General features: G+C 33.7%; 1 protein-coding gene across 1 annotated transcript in view; it reads right to left on the minus strand.

Annotated features, from left to right (window-relative positions):
• Window positions 1–18,944, minus strand: part of Atrx (ATRX chromatin remodeler) — a 235,153-nt gene that overhangs the window by 137,853 nt on the left and 78,356 nt on the right. Inside the window, 7 exon segments of the mRNA XM_047535184.1 lie at window positions 2,361–5,434; window positions 5,731–5,798; window positions 7,394–7,503; window positions 11,801–11,914; window positions 14,647–14,771; window positions 15,657–15,709; window positions 16,937–16,992. Of these exon segments, the coding sequence (XP_047391140.1) occupies window positions 2,361–5,434; window positions 5,731–5,798; window positions 7,394–7,503; window positions 11,801–11,914; window positions 14,647–14,771; window positions 15,657–15,709; window positions 16,937–16,992 (3,600 nt within the window).

Genomic DNA, 18,944 nt, shown 5'->3' on the forward strand with positions numbered 1-18,944 from the left:
ATTCAACTTAATTTTTAACATTAAAATTCAACTGGGGGCTGGGGTTGTGTCTCAGTGACAGAGCACTTGCCTAGCATGCGTGAGGCACTGGTTTCGATCCCTAGCACCACATTAAAAAACTAAATAAATAAAGGTACTGCATCCATCTACAAATAAAAATATTTTTTAAAAATTCAACTGGGATAAATGGGAAATGCCAACATAAAACCTAGGTGCACTTCAACAGATGAATGGATAAAGAAAATGTGGTATATATACACAATGGAATATTTCTCAGCCATAACAAAGAACAAAATTATGGCATTTGTCAGTAAATGGATGGAACTGGAGAATATCATGCTAAGTGAAACAAGCCAATCACAAAAAACCAAAGGTCTAATGTTTTCTGTGACATGCAGATGCTAATTTCACAATGGGGGAGGGAGTTAAGGAAGAATAGAAGTACTTTGGATTAGAAGAGAGGAAGGAAGGGAAGAGAGGGGGAATAGGAAAGACAGTAGAATGAATCAGACATTACTATCCTAAGTGCACATATGATTACATGACCAATGTAATTCTACATCATGTACAACCGTAAGAATGAGAAACTATATTCTGCATATGTATAATATGTCAAAACACATTCTACTGTCATGTATAGCTAATTAGAACAAATGTAAAAATGACATGTGGAAAGAGGAAAAAAGAAAATTTTTAAATTTCATCCTATGTTGGAACATAGTTTTATGTGCAACTTACTTTATAAAAATGTATAAATAGGGCTGGGGACATAGCTCAGTTGGTAGAGTGGTTGCCTTGCAAGCATCAAAGCCCTTGGTTCAATTCCCAGCACCACCAAAAAAAAAAAAAGTGTAAATATATTGAGTATTGCCATGCCTATAATCCCAGCTACTCGAGGCTGAGGCAGGATGCTTGCAAATTGAATGCCAGCCTACGGGACTTAGCAAGACCCTGTCTCAAAAATAAAAACTCACAGAGGCTGGGTATATGGCTCAGGGGGAGAGTACACTGCCCCCGCCACACATACACACCAAAAGATTTGGATAGTGGTATTCTATGCCTATAATCCTAGCAACTCAGAAAGCTGAAGCAGGAGGATACCAAGTTCAAGGCCAGTCTCAGCCAGACCCTAAGCAACTTAGCAAGATGCTGTCTTGCTAAAAGGGCTAGGGAAATAGCTCAGTGTTAAAGCACCCCTGGGTTCAACCCTAGTACCTCCCCATCAAAATCAAAGTACCCCCAGTTAACAAACAGGTCTTACTAAAAACATAAATGATACAAGCAAACAGTCCACATTTATTATACAAGTAATGTTTAAAAAGAAATGTAATAATGATTAAAATTATTTTTAAAAAATGTATGTTTCAGGATGGGGTTGTGGCTCAGTGGTAGAGCACTTGCTTATTTAGTATGTGTGGGGCACTGGGTTAGAGTCTTAGCATCACATATAAATAGGTAAAATAAAGGTTCACTGACAATTAAAAAATTATTTTTAAAAAAATTTATGTTTCTAGGTATCACTGACCAATTAACTCGAATCCTAATGTTCCTAATTCTCTATCTTGTCATGTTGGGGTATACCATTTACAGTCTGGATTTTCTTTCTTCCTTATTTTGATAGTATTTTAAAGCAAAACATCTGGGAGGAAGGAAGCCTAAAAAGAGAAGATTCTGTTTGTACTATCAGAATGTAGTTGAGGAACATTAACAAAGAGTTTCAATACACTAAATTTAAGCTATTTAATGGGATTTCATGGAACTCATAGCTATCTCTTCTGAAGCCAGGAGTTGTGCACACCAATAATCCCAGTGACTCAAAAGGCTGAGAGAGGAGAATCTGAGTTTGAGGTCAGCCTCAGCAACTGAGTGAGTCCTTGTCTCAAAATATGAAAAATGCTAGGGATATTGCTCAGTAGCTAAGCATCCCTGTGTTCAATCCCCAGTACCAAATAAAAGGCTCTCTGTTCCAATTTTAAAAGCCATATGCATGGTATCAAGCAGTCATTTCCATTATATGAACATCTACCTGATTACTGGCACCAGTCTGATTTTCCTTCATGAATTTTACAGGTCATTACCCCAGAAAAAAAGCACTAAACACTTATAAAAATTTTTGGTTATTTACCCAAAAATTTTGGTCTGCCTGACACAAGAATACTAACAATGTATGAAATATTTTATAAAGATAACATAGATATAAATCAAGAAAGGTCTTATAGTAAACTGGAAATAATTTTTAAATAGATTTTTTCTAAATAGTAATCCTGAATTAGATTTTCTTCAAGGAAAATTAAACAATGTAGTTATTAAAGAGGGTTTAGAAAGCACAAATTATAAAATTTTCACTTATCTTTGCATACCTGAAGATTGGCAAAATCCAGTGTGTGAAGAAAGCACTAAATTTTCAGTCACAGGCTTAATTTTCTGTTCATCACTGCTCCCCTCGCCTACAGAATTCTGATCATCATCTCCTACATCAGAAGATGAGGAAGTAATGTCTGCTTGCTTCCTTTTATTGCTTGTTCTTAGGGAGTTTCTCTTTTTTTCCTTGACATTGCCTGCCTTCTTTTTAGCTGAAGCTCTTTGTTTCTTCTGCTTTTTATTATCTTCAGAACTTTCCTCAGCATCAGAAGATGATGAGCCACTTTGTATTTCCTTGGCATTTCTCTTTGAATTTAAATTTCTTCTTTCCCTCAATTCTATTCTTTTCGGTTTCTTATCAGAAGAGTCACAACCATCTTGTTTCATGGAATATTTCTCAGTATCAGATGATGAACAATCTTGTCTCTTCCTTGAACTCTTTTCAGGCAAGTTGCGTCTTTTCTTCTCTCTACCTGATGCTCTATTCTTACTCTTTTTATCTTCTGAAGAGTCACAACTATCTCCTTTCCCTGGTACCTTTTCAACATTATCAGATAATTCTTCCTTCTTTTTAGAAATTTTATCTTTCATTTTTTTACTTTTCTTTTCTCCATCAGTTATGTCACTCCTACTTTGTTTTAGGCCCTTAGAAAAATGACAAATTTCTTCTCCCTCAGGTAACTTCTCAGTACTATCAGATGATGATTCATATTGCTGTTCTATCTTAATTGCTTTTTTCTTCAAGTCTACAGTCTTTGTTTCTTTTTCTTCAATTCCCTTTTTGTTCTGCTTTTTATCTTCTTCAGAGGATTCATCACTCTGCTCTTTCTTTGGGAATTTCTCAGCAACATCAGATAAGCCACCCTGTGTTTTTTTACATGTTTTGGTTTTCAGATACTTGCTCTTTTCTTTAGTTTCAACAACTTTTTTGTCTTCTGGGGAATTTAAACTCTCCTCTTTCCCTGAAGAAGGCTTATCAGCAACATCGGAAGAAACACTTGGTTGCTGCTTCTTAGAAAGTCGATCTCTTAATTCCATTATGGTCTTGTCTTTCTCAGTTGTGCCTTCTGCTGAAGAAAAACTCTCTTGTTTCCTTTCAGCATCATCGGATGATCCTTCTTGTGCAGTCTTCAAACTTTTCTGCCCTTGATTATCCATCCCTTTTTTGCTGTGTTTTTCATCTTCAGAAGAATCATAATCTTTTTTATTCGAAAGTCTTTTTTTGGTTGTCCTGGCAGCCCCAATTTTACTCATGCTTTTTATCTCCTTTTCTAATTCTGAGTCATAATTAGAAGACTCAGACTGGTTTTGGCGTTTCTTTTTGGAAATTATAGAGCTTTTAGCTGATTTGCCTTTTTTAATATCAAAATCTGAGCCAGAAGTAGAACTTTTTCGTTTTCTTTTTCCTTTATCTTCTTTCCCTTTTTGAGTCTTTAAATCATACAGAGTCTTATGATTTGTCTGAGTTTCATTAATATCAGTATCTGAAGAAGAACTGTGACTCATCCTGCTTACCTCTTTGAGGATTGCTAGCATTTCATCAGAATCTGAATTTTGATCCACAATCTCTGATTGCTTAGACTTAGGCAATTTATTAGGCTTAGGATTATCTATAGCACTGTCAGAAGAATTTCGCTTGTCCTTTTTCCTCATTGGAACTGGTAGTTTTTGTTTCTCCTTAACTGCTTCGTTACTTTCTTCATCTGAATTGGATGTTGCAGGGTTAGTTTCTGTCTGTCGCCTCAAGGGTGTAGTCTTTACGCGTGGGGATCTTCGAAGATCAGATTCTTCTAAAATTAATGGAGCTTCATTTTCAATTAAATGCTCATTATCAGTGTTTTCCCGACCAGGTCCACATTTCTCTGACTTGGGGTTCAAACCAGAACTTTTATGGCCATCTTTATCTTGTAGAACTTCCTGACAATCAGCACCTTTAACTGGGGAATTAGAAAGGGAAACAGGGGTGAGTTTGACATATAATTCCTTTGTTACTTTAGCTGTAGTTTTTGACTTAATACCTCCTCTGTTGTCTTTTGAAGGAGTATTTAATTTTACGGATGAACTCTCCAATTCTTGCTCAGTTCCACTATTGCCATCCCCATGATAATCAGTTGAACTCTGAACTTCCATAGCTGTCTCAAGATTCTCAAAAATGTCCTCTGGAACTGAGGAAGGAACAGACACAATATCCATGTCTAAGTCTTCAGAAGTGTTAGCAGGTTCATACTGAGGTTCCTCTTTTCTGTCAGATTTCTTATGCTCACCACTGGTACTTTTATTTGCTCTTTGTTCCTCTGCTGGAACACTCTGATCCATGTGCTCATTATCTACCTGCTTTCTTGATGGTTTACCTTCTGACTTTGAAATATCCTTCCTTTCCAAAGCAAAGGTTTTTTCTCCTTTTCGTACTTTTGTTTCTGACTTAGCATCTACACCTTTATGCTCTTTGGTATTTTTCTCTTTGTTTACAGCATCCAAAGCTTGAATCTCTGAATTCAAATCTTCCTCTAATGCAAGATGCGCTTTCTTGATATCAGCCAACACAGATTTAAAAGCCTTAAGCTGACGTAACTTTGTAGCAGAACTGATATCTGAATTATCAGTTGCTTGCTTCAAAAACTTAACGTAACTGGAGTTCATGTTGGCTGTGGTCTCAATCAGTTTTTTTGTTTTCTTAATCATCTCTTTGGGCACAATTAATGCAGAATAAGTGTAGGTTACAGAGCCAGAACATGAATCATCTAATTTCTTTTCTTCTCCATTGCAATTTGAAGTATTCTTCTTTGGAGAAAATCTGGGTGCATGTTCACATACTTTAGTACTCTTTTCACTGTCAATTTTTATCTTCTTCTTATTTTGTTGCAACAATTGTTCTAAGTTCTCAAATACACTGTTACATGCAGTGACCAAGTCCAATAAAGGCTCCGGGTGACAAATGTAGCAATACCATTGGTTATTTTCATCCATTATTGTAGACAGCTCCTTTCGACCAAGGTTGCGGAGAATGCATTTCTTACAGAAGGCATTATGGCAAAAGTCACAACAAATCAAGTTCCCGCCTTCTGCACACCATCTGAAATGTTTTAAAGATTAAAATATTATTCCAAATTAAACTAATTTTAATCTCTTCATTATGAAAGCAATTTAAAATTTCCTGTCAGCAATTTTAGTAGTAGTTTAGATCATCTGCTTATTCCTTATCAGAAAGCTTAAAACTAATCATAAACTTAAGGCTCTGTGTAAAAGAATAACCATCTACTAAAGACATCAATGATTACATTACAAAAGATGGATGTAGTAAAAGACTGTAAGAATTCCCCCCAAAAGTAGATGACACTGAATGTTAGGTGATATTAATTTATTACCTACCTACATTGTTCATCCATTCCGTCTGAGTCACGGCTAATATCATCACTCATGTAATACTTAAAGCAATTCTATTGAAAGAAAAGGGGAAGGGGAAATTTTATTCAAAATTCCTAACATTCATAAGGGACAAAAAGTTAACTTTGGGGGGAGGTGAGAGTACCAGGAATTAAACCCAGGGATACACATGCTACACAAAGACTCTACCACTGAGCTACATCTACTCCAAAAAATTAACATTTTAAGCCATTAATAAAGTAAAAGGAATGTGCACATTTTAAACAATTAAAACAGAACACTGTACTACCCAATACTAGTATTTTTCCAGATATTGGAATATCTCAAGAAATTAACTTCTTGAAATAGATCTCCCTATCATCAAGCACCATTATTCCTTATATGAAAGTGCTTTAAAGATTTGGCAAAGCAAATTTCTGGTCCTATACAACTAACAAAGTTGTATATAAAAATGTATTAGATGATTCTACTTCCTAATTTTAACAGTCACCACACACAAACAGCTACTAAGTGTACAACTGAACTACTGATCTACATTATCTTTAAATCTCAAATTATCTACCCACAAGGGAAGAGGTATTAAAAGGGAAAAACTTAAGGTTCTTTAATATGTAAATTAATCTACTATCACTCAACTATCAAGAGGCAAAGCCGTTATTCAAATTCAAGTTTCACTAACTTCAAATTCCTTTCCAGTGAGACTGGGAAAAGGAAAGGTTCCAAAACAGACTGCCAAAACCTACCAATTACTGAAAACTGCCTAGACTTATAGACTGGTCCTTAGAAAAAAGCAAATGAGAAAAGAGAAAGGAATCGCAGGTTAGAAATCCAGCAATAAGCAATTCAGCTGTTGAAATTTAAAACTAACTCAAGAAGCTAAGGCAGAAGGATCACAAGTTCAAGGCAAGCCTGAGCAACTTGCCAAGACCCTGTCTCAAACTTTAAATTTAAACAAAAGGACTGGGCATACAGCTCAGAAGAAGAATACTTCTAGGTTCAATCATCAGTACCAACTCAATGAAAAATAAAAACTAGAGCTAGAACTCCCAGGAAACTATGGCCTGCCCCTGTATTTCAAAGGTGACTTTTAATGGGAAAATAACACAGGATTCATCTCAGTACTAACAAGAGTTGGGGAGCCCATAACTTTATATCATAGATATTTTAAAATAACTCCACAGTATTACCAGCAAAAAGGTGTGGACAGACTATTAAAACCATAATCAATATAAGAAACATTTAAAATTTTTATCTCAAGTTACATCAAAACTCTCTTCCACATGGAGACTTAAAGTAGTAGGGCACATAAAAGGGAGGGTTAGAAAACACAAGCATGCACAACATATACAACATAAACATATATATCAGGTTTTGATACTTAACAGGTTTTCCTTTACCTCTCAATCGTTGAATACTGTGTTGCATTTCCTAGGAGCTGAACCAATCCCACTTCACCAGGCTAATTCTTATTCACATTTCAGGTATTAGTTTATAACACCTCCACTGGAAAGCCAACCAAGTCCTAATTACAAAGGCTTCCTATCTGCTCCATAATCACAGTATCTCCCCTAAAATGTCATTTTTCAGACCTTTTGTATATTGGTCTTCCCCTCTACAATGTAAACCTGATCAATAAATCTTTACATACCTTACAAATAAGGACTTGCAGTGAAGGGTGTCTATAAATGGAATCTTTTTGAAAATGATTGACCTGCTGTCCACAAGCTGTGCAGCTCACAATTCCATGAAGCCCATCTTCTAGGAGAAAGGAGTGACCATTATTCACACATTTACACAGGGAAGAAAACGATATTTACCTTAGTCAGCATTTTGTAAACTTTGTATTAGATATGAAATACCTCATAATCTGTGGGAAAATGACCTTTTGGACACACATTAAAAAGACTGATTTTTACTGACTTTCTAAAAATACTCCTGACAACCTTGTCAAATTCCTAGCTATAAATCCTAAACTTCTTTCTTTTTACATATGCAAACCCCATTCATTCCTCACAACTTGGCATAACATGAAGAGACCCCATAAGGAAGTTCTAAAAATAAAGTTCAAGGGCTCTTTTTCATTGTTATTGCTTTACAAATAAATACACTATCGGTTCTTAGAGAATAGGGAAGTAAATGACATAAATTTTTTTTTATTCTCAAAGAGGAACTGTCTGCACAGATTCTAACTATAGGGTACATGAAACCTGCCAATTTGATATTACCCATTTCCTTCCTAAGATTTGCTTCAACACTATCCATAATCCCCACTTATCTGCCTTTCTCCTATGTCTACTCTCCACTCCCTGCAACAATGTCTGCTTATAAGACATTATAAGGTTATCTATATAGCAGCAAAACATCAGCTGGGGCGGGGAAAGGCATAGCCTCATTCTCTACTACCTGCAGGAAAACAGGCTGAAGATAACCTAGTCAAGCAACAATTAGAGGAAACCTCTCCTGCCTCATTCTTGTTCCTACTTCTGCTAAAGCAGTGCTTCACAATCTAAGCTGAACATCAGAATCATCTGAAGAATCTTTTTTAAAAACACAGACACACACCTGAAATCCCAGCTACTTGGGAGGCTGAGCCCAAGAGTTCAAGACCAGCTTGGGAAACACAGTGAGATCCCATCTCAAGAAAAAGAAAAGGGGGGAAAAAAACACCCAGCCATTCCCACTTCTAAAACAAGAAACTGAAATCCCTCCCCACCCCCCTCTTTCTTTTTGATACAAGATCTTGAAGTGCAACCAAGACTTTGATCCAAATAAAATGGTAGATTATGATTCAAAAGAGGTCAGTGAAAATGCCTTCATTCACAAATAAAAAGGAAACAACTGGAAGAAACACCCCCCCCCAAAAAAAGATCTCTATCCCTAATTGAGACAAAATGCCACAAGTGTTTCTCAACTTATAATTTTCTATTTTGTGTTTGGTTAGTTTTAAGATCCAAAGCAATCATGGACCCAAACATTATTGTATCTTTACTTGCAGAGGATAAAATAGTATATAAAGTATAAGGATAAAAGAGAATTTCAAGGCTTACTATAGGTTATTAATAGGATATTTTTAATGACATTGCCCTACATTGGTGTTTTATCTTGGGTATTCATGTATTCTGTTATTTGTTTTAACAGAAACAAATATTTGGTGTACTTTTCATTTCAAATAATAATTTCATTCAGATAAACAAGATAAATGAAAGCTAGAGTATGAATATGCACCCAATGTTAAATACTATTAATTCAGCATCTTCTAAGTGCTACTGCATATATATCACTCAAGAAATTTTTAAAAGTAGGTGATCCTTTGGAGAATTTCTTCCACATGAAAAAGGAATTGTATATGAGGATATTCACTATAGCACCAATTAGAAAATTAGAAAATAAAAAACTGGAAATAATTTCATATTTGAGAAATAAATAACTATACTATAAGAATTCTATACAACAGTGAAAAATCAACTCGATGTATATTTACTGACATGGATAAATTTCAAAAACAATGTTGAATGAGAAATGTTCCCAAAGGAGATAGATATATATATATGTATATAATATATATAGCATACTATTTTTATTTTTTAAATGAAAAATGTTTTTTGAATAAATACATATATAGAAAACATAGAAAAACATGCATACACATGCACATGCATAAAACTTTAAGATAATCATTACCTGTGGGGTGGGAAGAAGGGGAAATGGATGAGAGTAGGACTGAACCAATATTTTATTTAAGTGAGATCTGAAGCAAATATGGTAAAATGTTGAAATGTTACTTTATTTTATGTACTTGTTTCTGTTACACGTATGTTTTAAATTTTTATATCTAGTTATGAAATATCTAAAAGATTATAACAGTGTGTAAATGGAAAAAAAACATTTTCATTTCTGAGCTCAATACATTTTGGTGTTTTAAAGAGAGAATAAAATTATTTTGCCATGTAGAAAAGTTAGGTGTAACATATTTTTTAACAACTAAACTGGGAAAAGTATGTCAAAACAGGCTATGATTTTTTTTAAAAGTAGTTCCTGGAATGATCACTTTAACTATGACACTGTGCTATAATTTTGTTCCAAATAAAAATATTATTTTATATATAAAGTTTACCTTCTTGACAGTGTTCTAAATTAGGCTTCAGTTTTGGAACTAATTTTACCAAAGTTTGAATACTAACTACAGCAATCTAGTATCTCAGATCACTAGTTTATTCACCATGCATATAAAATAAGCCTAAAATGAAATTTCCTGTGTGAATGCTGACAGCTTACAGATGTAACAAATCATTAAGACAAAAATAAACGTAAAAGAATTAAGTGCAACTATATGGCTATAAACATACATATTCACTTAAGCATGATATAAACATTCTTACACAGAACATTCAACAAAATATTCCAGAAAACAATATTAGCTGAGACCAAACACCAGCAGCATACCAGAGTGGCACTAGGAATACCCTCCCCAACAATGATTCTTTATTCTGCTCTGAAGTCCTATCCACATTTCTCACACTGACTGCTCTAAGATCCCTTCCCAAAAGACAATATTTAAACATTAATTGACACAATGCAATACACATAATCGTCTATCTCTGCTAAAGAACTCATGCTCAGAGGAAAGAAACTCTTATCACATTACTAATCCTTACCTCACCTTCTACTTGCTGATTCTTTAAGAGTAGTACTTTAGCTTCAACTAAGTTGTGTTGCTGCAATGGCAATTTCCCTACTATGAACTAGATTTCAAAAAATGTTCCTTATACTCAAAAGAGCTGATCACCCCCTTGTGGACAAAAGGCTAAACAACATTTCCTTGATTTTCACCAGCAACCTCAAATTATTTCATCTGAAAACTGATATTTTACAACTACAGATACATTTTATTAGCTCCATCAAGATAATTAAAATCTGCACACTTTCACCAATATAAGAACTTCACTATTATTTCACAATTATATAACATGATCAGTATTAAATGGCCACACCTTTGTTTCTATTTAGAAATTTATTATCATGTTCTATATTTAAGAGATTCATATCTTTTATGGTTATGGTTTCTGACTCTGTTAATCTGCCCAAATAGAATATACAGGTACTAATTAAAAGTAAAAAATGAACAAGTGGGAAACATACTCCACTCTCATAAAATTTCTAAATAAATTCTCCTGGTGCTGAGTTTATATAGATTGTTAGCCAGTCTGGCTGTGAACATAAGTGACAATAGACAAAGGGAGAGGTGGCTCAGACAGATGGAGGGAGGTTTATTGGCTCTAGCTCCCTTCTTTTTCCCATTCATTTCTGCACTGCATCAATGGATTTGAAATTTGAGTATATTTTAAGGACAAATTGGGGCACATTCTTGACCTCATCCCCAGAAATTCTATCTTGTTAGGAGTGGAGTCAAAATATTTGCATTTTTTGCTGAGCATGGTGGTGCACACCTGTAATCCCAGCGCTGAGGCAGAAGATCACAAGTTCAAAGTCAATCTCAGCAAAAGTGAGGCACTAAACAACTCAGTGAGATCCTGTCTCTAAATAAAATACAAAATAGGGTTGGGCATGTGGCTCAATGGCTGAGTGTCCCTCAGTTTGATTCCTGGTAACCCCTTCCCCCCAAAAAAAATTGCATTTTTAATAAGTACCCCAGGAAATACCAAACGCAGATGTCTGTCACTCTATATAACAATGTTCTGAATATGTATGCAGCTACCTAAAGGCCATGGGCAAGATTTTGCACAAATCTGAAATTCTGATTAAGGGGAAACACATGGTATTCTGGTATATAGGTATTATAGAACTAATGTGGAAGAAGGGAATGCCAAGTTTCTTGAGATAACTTAATAGCCACTGAAGGCAAAGGACTTTAGATAAGTAGTGTATAAACCTTTTCTGCTTCAGAGCTCAAAGAGAAACAGAAGTTATTTTTAAATAGTGCTTTTAAAAAAACAATGGGCAGAAAAGTGGAGGTATTTTTAGTAAGCACATAAGATTTTCTAATATGGTCATAAACAGCAATTTAAACTCATGGTTCATTTTCACTTGTATTTACCTCCGCGTTTTTTGAGATTTTCAGTTTTCATTTTACTTCTGCTTCTAAATTCAGGCCCTTTAAAATCATCTTTGTCTTCATTCAGCACTGGCTCTGGTTGTACAATCACTGTACCTAGAATGATTTCATTTAAAAAACCATTACACATATTAAATGTGCAAGTGAAGTACAAGACTTCAGTTCAGATAAAGCCAACATTGCTGGTACATAGTTTGTTTCTTTCAAGCTTTAAAATACTTGTCTAAGGACCTCACAAAAGTAAATAAAATGGGGAAGTAGATAAAGGGCCAGATTTCAACAATCAGGTTACTTATTGGAATATAGTTCAGGAGGGGGAGGTATTATGAACTAATTGTAACAGAAATGTATGAATCAAATAGCCTCATCCCAGTTTTGAATTTTTATAGTGTCTATCACAAAAGCTGTTATGAATATGAACATTCAGACTAAATTCCATGAAGAGTTCGTAAAATGAGTAATCTAGAGGATGAAAAGGCATCCTATTCATCTCATAATCCAAATCAGAATATTGGGAAAAGATTTTTAAGTGTTGTTTTATTTTACTTTGTGGGGATGTGCGGAGGGGACAATGAAGTTCATTTTATTACTGCCATACCTATTCTACAACATTTCCCAAATAGTATGTCAAAGATTCACTACCCTGCAAAGTTCTGGAGTAGTAATTACTTTAAGATACTTAAGCTGAAGTGCTCTAACAATAAATAAAATTATAGAATGAGATCTTCTGTTGGTGCCTATTTAATATTTTAGAATGATCTTTCTTAACTATAAAACATGTGGATTGAGGAAATAGGTTATCTATTTAAATTAATGTAATATTTTCTAAAGAGCAAATTAAACAAGCATAGTAAGAAGGATCCAGGTCTTAACTTTTAACTACATTGCTCAGATTAGTAATTGGCTATTACTGACAACAATTAAGAAAGTAAAAGCATATAGTTGCCAGTGCTTCCTCTAAAATATAGGTCTACGGCAATCAAGAAGCAGATTTTAGCTACTTATAGCATCTAGTTGTTAAATGAATTTCCGAATATCTGAAGAAGGGGGAAACATACAGGATTGAGATTTTACAGATTGTGGTATATTTAAATAATCCCCATTCTCCCCAAAAAATGTTATTTAAAATAATTACTTCATGTTATATACTCTCAGAGAAGCCCCAGCATTTTGAAAAGAGTTAAAGATTTTAAATTAACCAAAAAGTAATTGAGCCCTTCATTCCTGAAGATTCTTCTCTAATTGGAACTAAAGCCCAAATTGGAAAGAACACCCACTAGCACTGGATTAAGGCAGACCTGGGTTAAAATCTTAGATTCTTAATTTCAAACTGAAAAAAAATTCCTTGACCTCTGAATTTGTTCCTTCATCTCTAACAATAGAAACAAGCCTTACTACATTGTTTTAAGAATTAAAGAAGTTAATTCTTTAAGAGTCTGGTACCCAAACATACTCATTGTAGTATTATAACAAGAAAAATAACCAACCAGATTTAAGATTATTAATAGATTTTTTAGTATGAAAGAACTAAGCTTAGCTTAATTAGTTAGGACCACCCTATACTAACTTTCTTCCATAGTGTCATTAAAAGTTTGAATTCCTAGTTCTTACATCATTCAGCACTGCAAGTGACATCCACCAATAATGTAAAAATCCAAAGAGTCACTGCCTTTGGTATTCAGTCTCCCGAGTTAGTTGTTTCTGCCCTTGGCCATAAAAACCATTACACAAAATTGTCAGACATGATTTGCAAAGCTAAGTAAATGGTAGGCCCATCTATTCTCCTTCAACCCCTCTTCTTTCCATCATTCCCTTTCCTCATTTATCTTTTCACTTTATAACTCCAAATTTATCCTATTTATAAGCAATGCACAATACCTCCTACTCACCATATTCCTTAAACTTCTATAATTTAAAAAATTTATCACAAAAACATAAATGTAGACAGGGAACAAGGTTTAATAAACACTGTTATAAGAAATCTGACTATGAGAATTTTTTTTTAAATCTGCTAAGAAACTTGAACATAGTTAACAATGGGGGGAAAACTAACATTTTGACACTTTGAAACACCATAAAATTACCAAGTCCCTTTTCATTCTCTCATCATGCAATCACACTGCTCTCAAAATTGAGCTATGAGAGTCCAAGATTTTCATTTGGACCTTTTCCTCAATCTAATTAATATTTTTTACAATTAGAACTCTAAGAGTTGAGAGGTATGTGACGAACTTTTTTTAAAGACTAATTAAAAAATACACCTTTATCTACCTTTAATAGTTAACTCTGGCTTTTAGCCTTGGGGAATTTAAAATCTAATAAGATAGGGGTGGGGAAGTAGCTCAGCAGTAAAGCAATTGCCTACCATGTGTGAGACCCTGGGTTTGACCTTTAGCACCACAAAAAATAAGATTGCAATAGGACTAAATTGTAAATGTTTTTTCTAACTTTTTAGGAATGCTCAATACATGTTTTACATAAAGCAAGAACATTAACATTTACTGAATCAAAACAACATATGAAACTTTTAAACCTATTTCCACATTAAAGTATAATTTGGAAACTGAAATGATCCCCCCCAGTATAAAACACAACAGAAAGAAAAAATATCTGATTTTGTTCTTTTCAAACATAATTGAATGTTCCAAATTTTTAACCTCAAGAACATGCTATTGTTATCATACTAATACATTTCCAGATCACTATAAGTAAAATGCCAATCTTGGTCCTTTATATATAGCTAGCAGTAATCAAGTTCCAATTTTATAACAATGACATTTTAAAATAATTTCAATTTTAATTTCATATGAAAAATTAATACACATTACCTTTTGGCAAACTTTGCATAGTAATATCATTTTCTGAATTTTCATTAGAAGCATCTTCATTCACAGTTTCATCCAAAGGTTTTTCATCATCAGATTCTACATACTTTGTTACAATTGAAGGTTTCCTATGAAACAATTAAGTCCATAGAATTATGGACATGTCTGACAACTGGACTGACATTCCAAGAACATAAACATGTTTCGATTTAGCAGTGGCTCTCAAGCAGATATGTATGTATATCAAAATCACTTAGGGAAGCATACATCTCTATGCCTTACCACAGAAGATTATGATTCAGTAGGTCTGAAGTAGGAAGAGGGCATGTGCATCCTGAAAAAGCTACAAAGGGAATTTTTGGCTATCTTTAAGAATCACTACTTTAGAGAATAAACTGATAACACATGCAAGTTATGTTTATTAAGAAACATTCCCATTGCTCAAAAACAATAAAAAAGTCCAAAAAAAAATAGACTAAACTGCAAACTTCTAGTAATAACTACATTTGACTATGGGTTGAACATTAAGAATACTTGGAAGTAGTTTGTCCTCACGTATAACTTGAGAATTTAACAAAAAAAAAATTTTAGCACTTTTTGATCTCCTTATAAATTACAACTATAATAACTACTCCACATCCTAGATAATTTCACATAATCCTTAAAAAAAAAAAAAACATGTTGTCTGACACATTTAACTTTTCTTTTCTCCTTTTTAAGCACATACATTATCAAAAGAAAAGAACTACATATATATTGCAAGGACCACTGCTACATAATAAAACCTTCTCTAGAAATTTCTTTAAATTTCAAAGTTAGAATGACTTGTTGAAACCAGGAGATACAAGGAAATTTATTATACCATATTGCTCATTTTAAAATATGCATGTTTTTATAAAAGTTTCAAAACAAGAAGACTTGAGGTAAATTCAGAAAATGAATTGTATATTTGGAAATAGAAAATAAAACAGTCAGAAAAAGAAAATAACTTTTTCCCTTCACTATCAACCAACCTCTTTGATCGTGATGATCCTGAAGCTTTGGATTTTTCTGAAGAGCTGGTTCCCTAAACATGAGAAAAAAATACAAAGGTAAGTAAAACTCTCAAAGAAGCATCCATTTTGCTAAATAACAAGATCTTAGATACACTGATATAATGAGATACTTTACATGCCTAAAATTAATTCCCTAAAAGAAACTTCAAACACTAATTCTTAGGGGCTAAGGATATAGATCAGTGATAAACCACATGCTTATTAGCACATGCAGAGCCCTGGATTCAATCCCTAAAATCCTCAAAAGAACTAATTCTCATTTTTAATGTCAGGTGTCCTTGACTAAAGATAAAATTTCTGCTTTTTTATTCTTTTTTTAAATTTATTTTTATTGTAAACAAATGGGATACATCTTATTTCTCTGTACATGAAGTAGTGCTTTTTCTTTTTTTATTTTTGGTGCTAGCGATTGAATCCTCTAGCATGCACTCTACCACTAAGCTACATCTCCAACCCCAAATTCATGTCTTTGGTTTTCTTTTTCTGGTGCTGCAAAATGAACCATATGCCTCACACATGCTAAGCAAGTGCTGTACCACTGAGCTAAATCCTCATATATGTCTTTTTTAAACATCACTGTTGCATACTAGGGGAACAGAGGTGATACACTGCTATATGATGATCCTTGCCCTGTTCAAAAGATAGAACAAAGGTACAGAGGTAATTAGGTAATTAGACACCAAAGTAAGAAGGGAATTTTCAGATCTAAAGTTTTAGATCTTAAATGAAACTTTTTGAGTTTCAATTTTCTCTACGCTAACATATTACATGAAGTCACTTCTATAACTTGCATTGAGATACTAAATTTACCCTCTTTTTGCCACTATGTAGAAAGAACCTCAAAATCATAGTGTTGACCTGCATATCAGGTAAAGAAACTCAGTATTGGGTTGCTTTCATAATGCTTAGGAGACTCTGAATACCAAGTTTTAAGAAATCTAAGAACTATGAAGCCATGCAACACCTACCTCAAACACCATTGCTAAAATACCCATTTTAGATGGTTACTATTAAATATCTATCTGTTAGTAATCCTTCAGTGTTCTGACTTAGGTAAACTGCTCAAATGAAACAACACAATACCAAAAACAATGAAAATCTCAAACTGGACAACTACCAAGCTAAAAAACAAAACCCTTACACATAGGTAGGTACTGACTATAAACAATAAAATGACATATACTCTAGCTAATTATTGGTAATTAGTAAATCTTCAAAATACTTCAAATTATTCTTACCTCATCCTTGTTATTTTCCATCATATCAGAGTTATTTGCAGAACCACTGGTTTTATCTAAAAAATTAGAAATACAGAACATTATCTTTTTGACATATTATCAAATTGAACAACAATACCTATGACACCATGAATCCATTTTCAAGTTGCAAAGTATTACAGTATTGGTAATACTCATATTAAAATATTCCAAGAAGAGTATTCTGACTAGAATCACTCTCATTTGACACACTGCTTCTTATAAAACATGAAATTTCTAAAAAGAGTACACTGGTTTCAAAACATCTCCTATTATAATTTTCTAAGATATTTCCCATTAAAAGAAAGCCTCCATCTTATACAAGAAAGTCAAAATACTCAAATATATTTCATCTCACCATAAAAATTGGAAAAGAGCAAATTAAACCTAAAGCAAACAGAAAGAAGAAAATGATAAATTGAATTAATAAAACTAATGAAATATGAAATACAAAAGCAATAGAAAAATCAATGAAATCAAAAGCTAGTTCTCTGAAGAAATGGGATAAACCTTAGGCTAAACTGATCAGGTAGAAAAAGAGACAAGACTTAAGTTACTAGAATCAAAAAGAAAAGAGGGGGGCTGGGGAGATAGCTCAGTTGGTAGAGTGCTTGCCTTGCAAGCATAAGGCCCTGGGTTCGATCCCCAGCACCGCAAAAAAAAGAAAAGAGGGACATTATCACCAACCTCACCAAAATAAAAGGAGTAATAAGAACTATATGACAAAAATTAAGTAACATATAAAACGACATACTTCTAAACACATAAACCACTGAAGATGACTCAAGAAAAAATAGACAACTGAAGAGATTAAATTAGTAATAAAAAACTACCAGGAAAATGAGCAAAGGCTCAGATGTTTTAACCACTCTATTATACCAAATATTTATAAGACAATTAACAGAAATTCTTTATGAAATCTTCTAAAAAAAAAAAAAGGGGGGGTACTTCCCAATTCATTTTCTTAGTCCAGCATTATCCTGATTAGTCCAGCACCAGACAAGATAATAAAAAACAAAAAAAAACTACATACCAGTATCACTCAGAAATATAGACACAGAAGTCCTCAACAAAATACTAGAAAACTTCAATTGACAACTCAAGCCACTAATTTGCAAAAAATCTTTACTAATCACATCTCTGATAAAGGACAATTTTCCAAACTGTACAAAGAACTCTTAAAATTCAAAAATAATAAAACCACCTGATTTTAAAATGGGCAAAAGGTATCTGGACACTTCCTGAATGAAGTTATACAGATGGTAAATGATCACATGAAAACATGCTCAACAATATATGTCACTGCAGAACTACAAATTAAAAGAGCAATGAGGACTGGGAATGTGGCTAAGTGGTACAGCACTTGCCTAGCATGATTGAGGCTCTAGGCTCAAACCCCAGTACAGAGTAGAGCAACCATTCTAGTCACCAACATTTTGTCAGGTATGGTGGAGCATGCATTTAGCTTTTTTAAAAACAAAACACACTCTATGGGATGTAGCTACATGTTCATTTACAGGAAGGAACTGAAAACAAAAGTTCACAAAAAATCTGCACACAGGTTTATAAACATTTGTATTTATATAAATTTTATATATAAAAATCTTTATAAGGTTTATTCATAGTTGTCAAACTTGGAAGCAGTCAAGATGGCCTTTGGAAGGTGAATAGAAAACTAAACGGTGGTACATCCAAACACTGGAATATTTCAGAGCTAAAAATAAATGGACTATCAAGCCTCAATAAGACCTAGAGTACACCTAAAAGCATATGACTAAGTTACATAATCCAATCTAGAAAGGATACACATGTATGATTCTAACTATATGACATTCTGAAAGAGGAAAAGCTATGAAGAGAGCAAAAAGCTGAGTGGTACTGGATGATATGGCACACACCTACAATCCCAGGAAATCAGGAAGCTGAGGCAGAAGGATCTTGAGTTCAAGGCCAGCTTCAGCAATTTAGCAAGGTCCCCTAAGCACGTTAC

This window comes from Sciurus carolinensis, chromosome X (genome assembly GCF_902686445.1).
Source record: "Sciurus carolinensis chromosome X, mSciCar1.2, whole genome shotgun sequence".
NCBI lineage: Eukaryota > Metazoa > Chordata > Mammalia > Rodentia > Sciuridae > Sciurus > Sciurus carolinensis.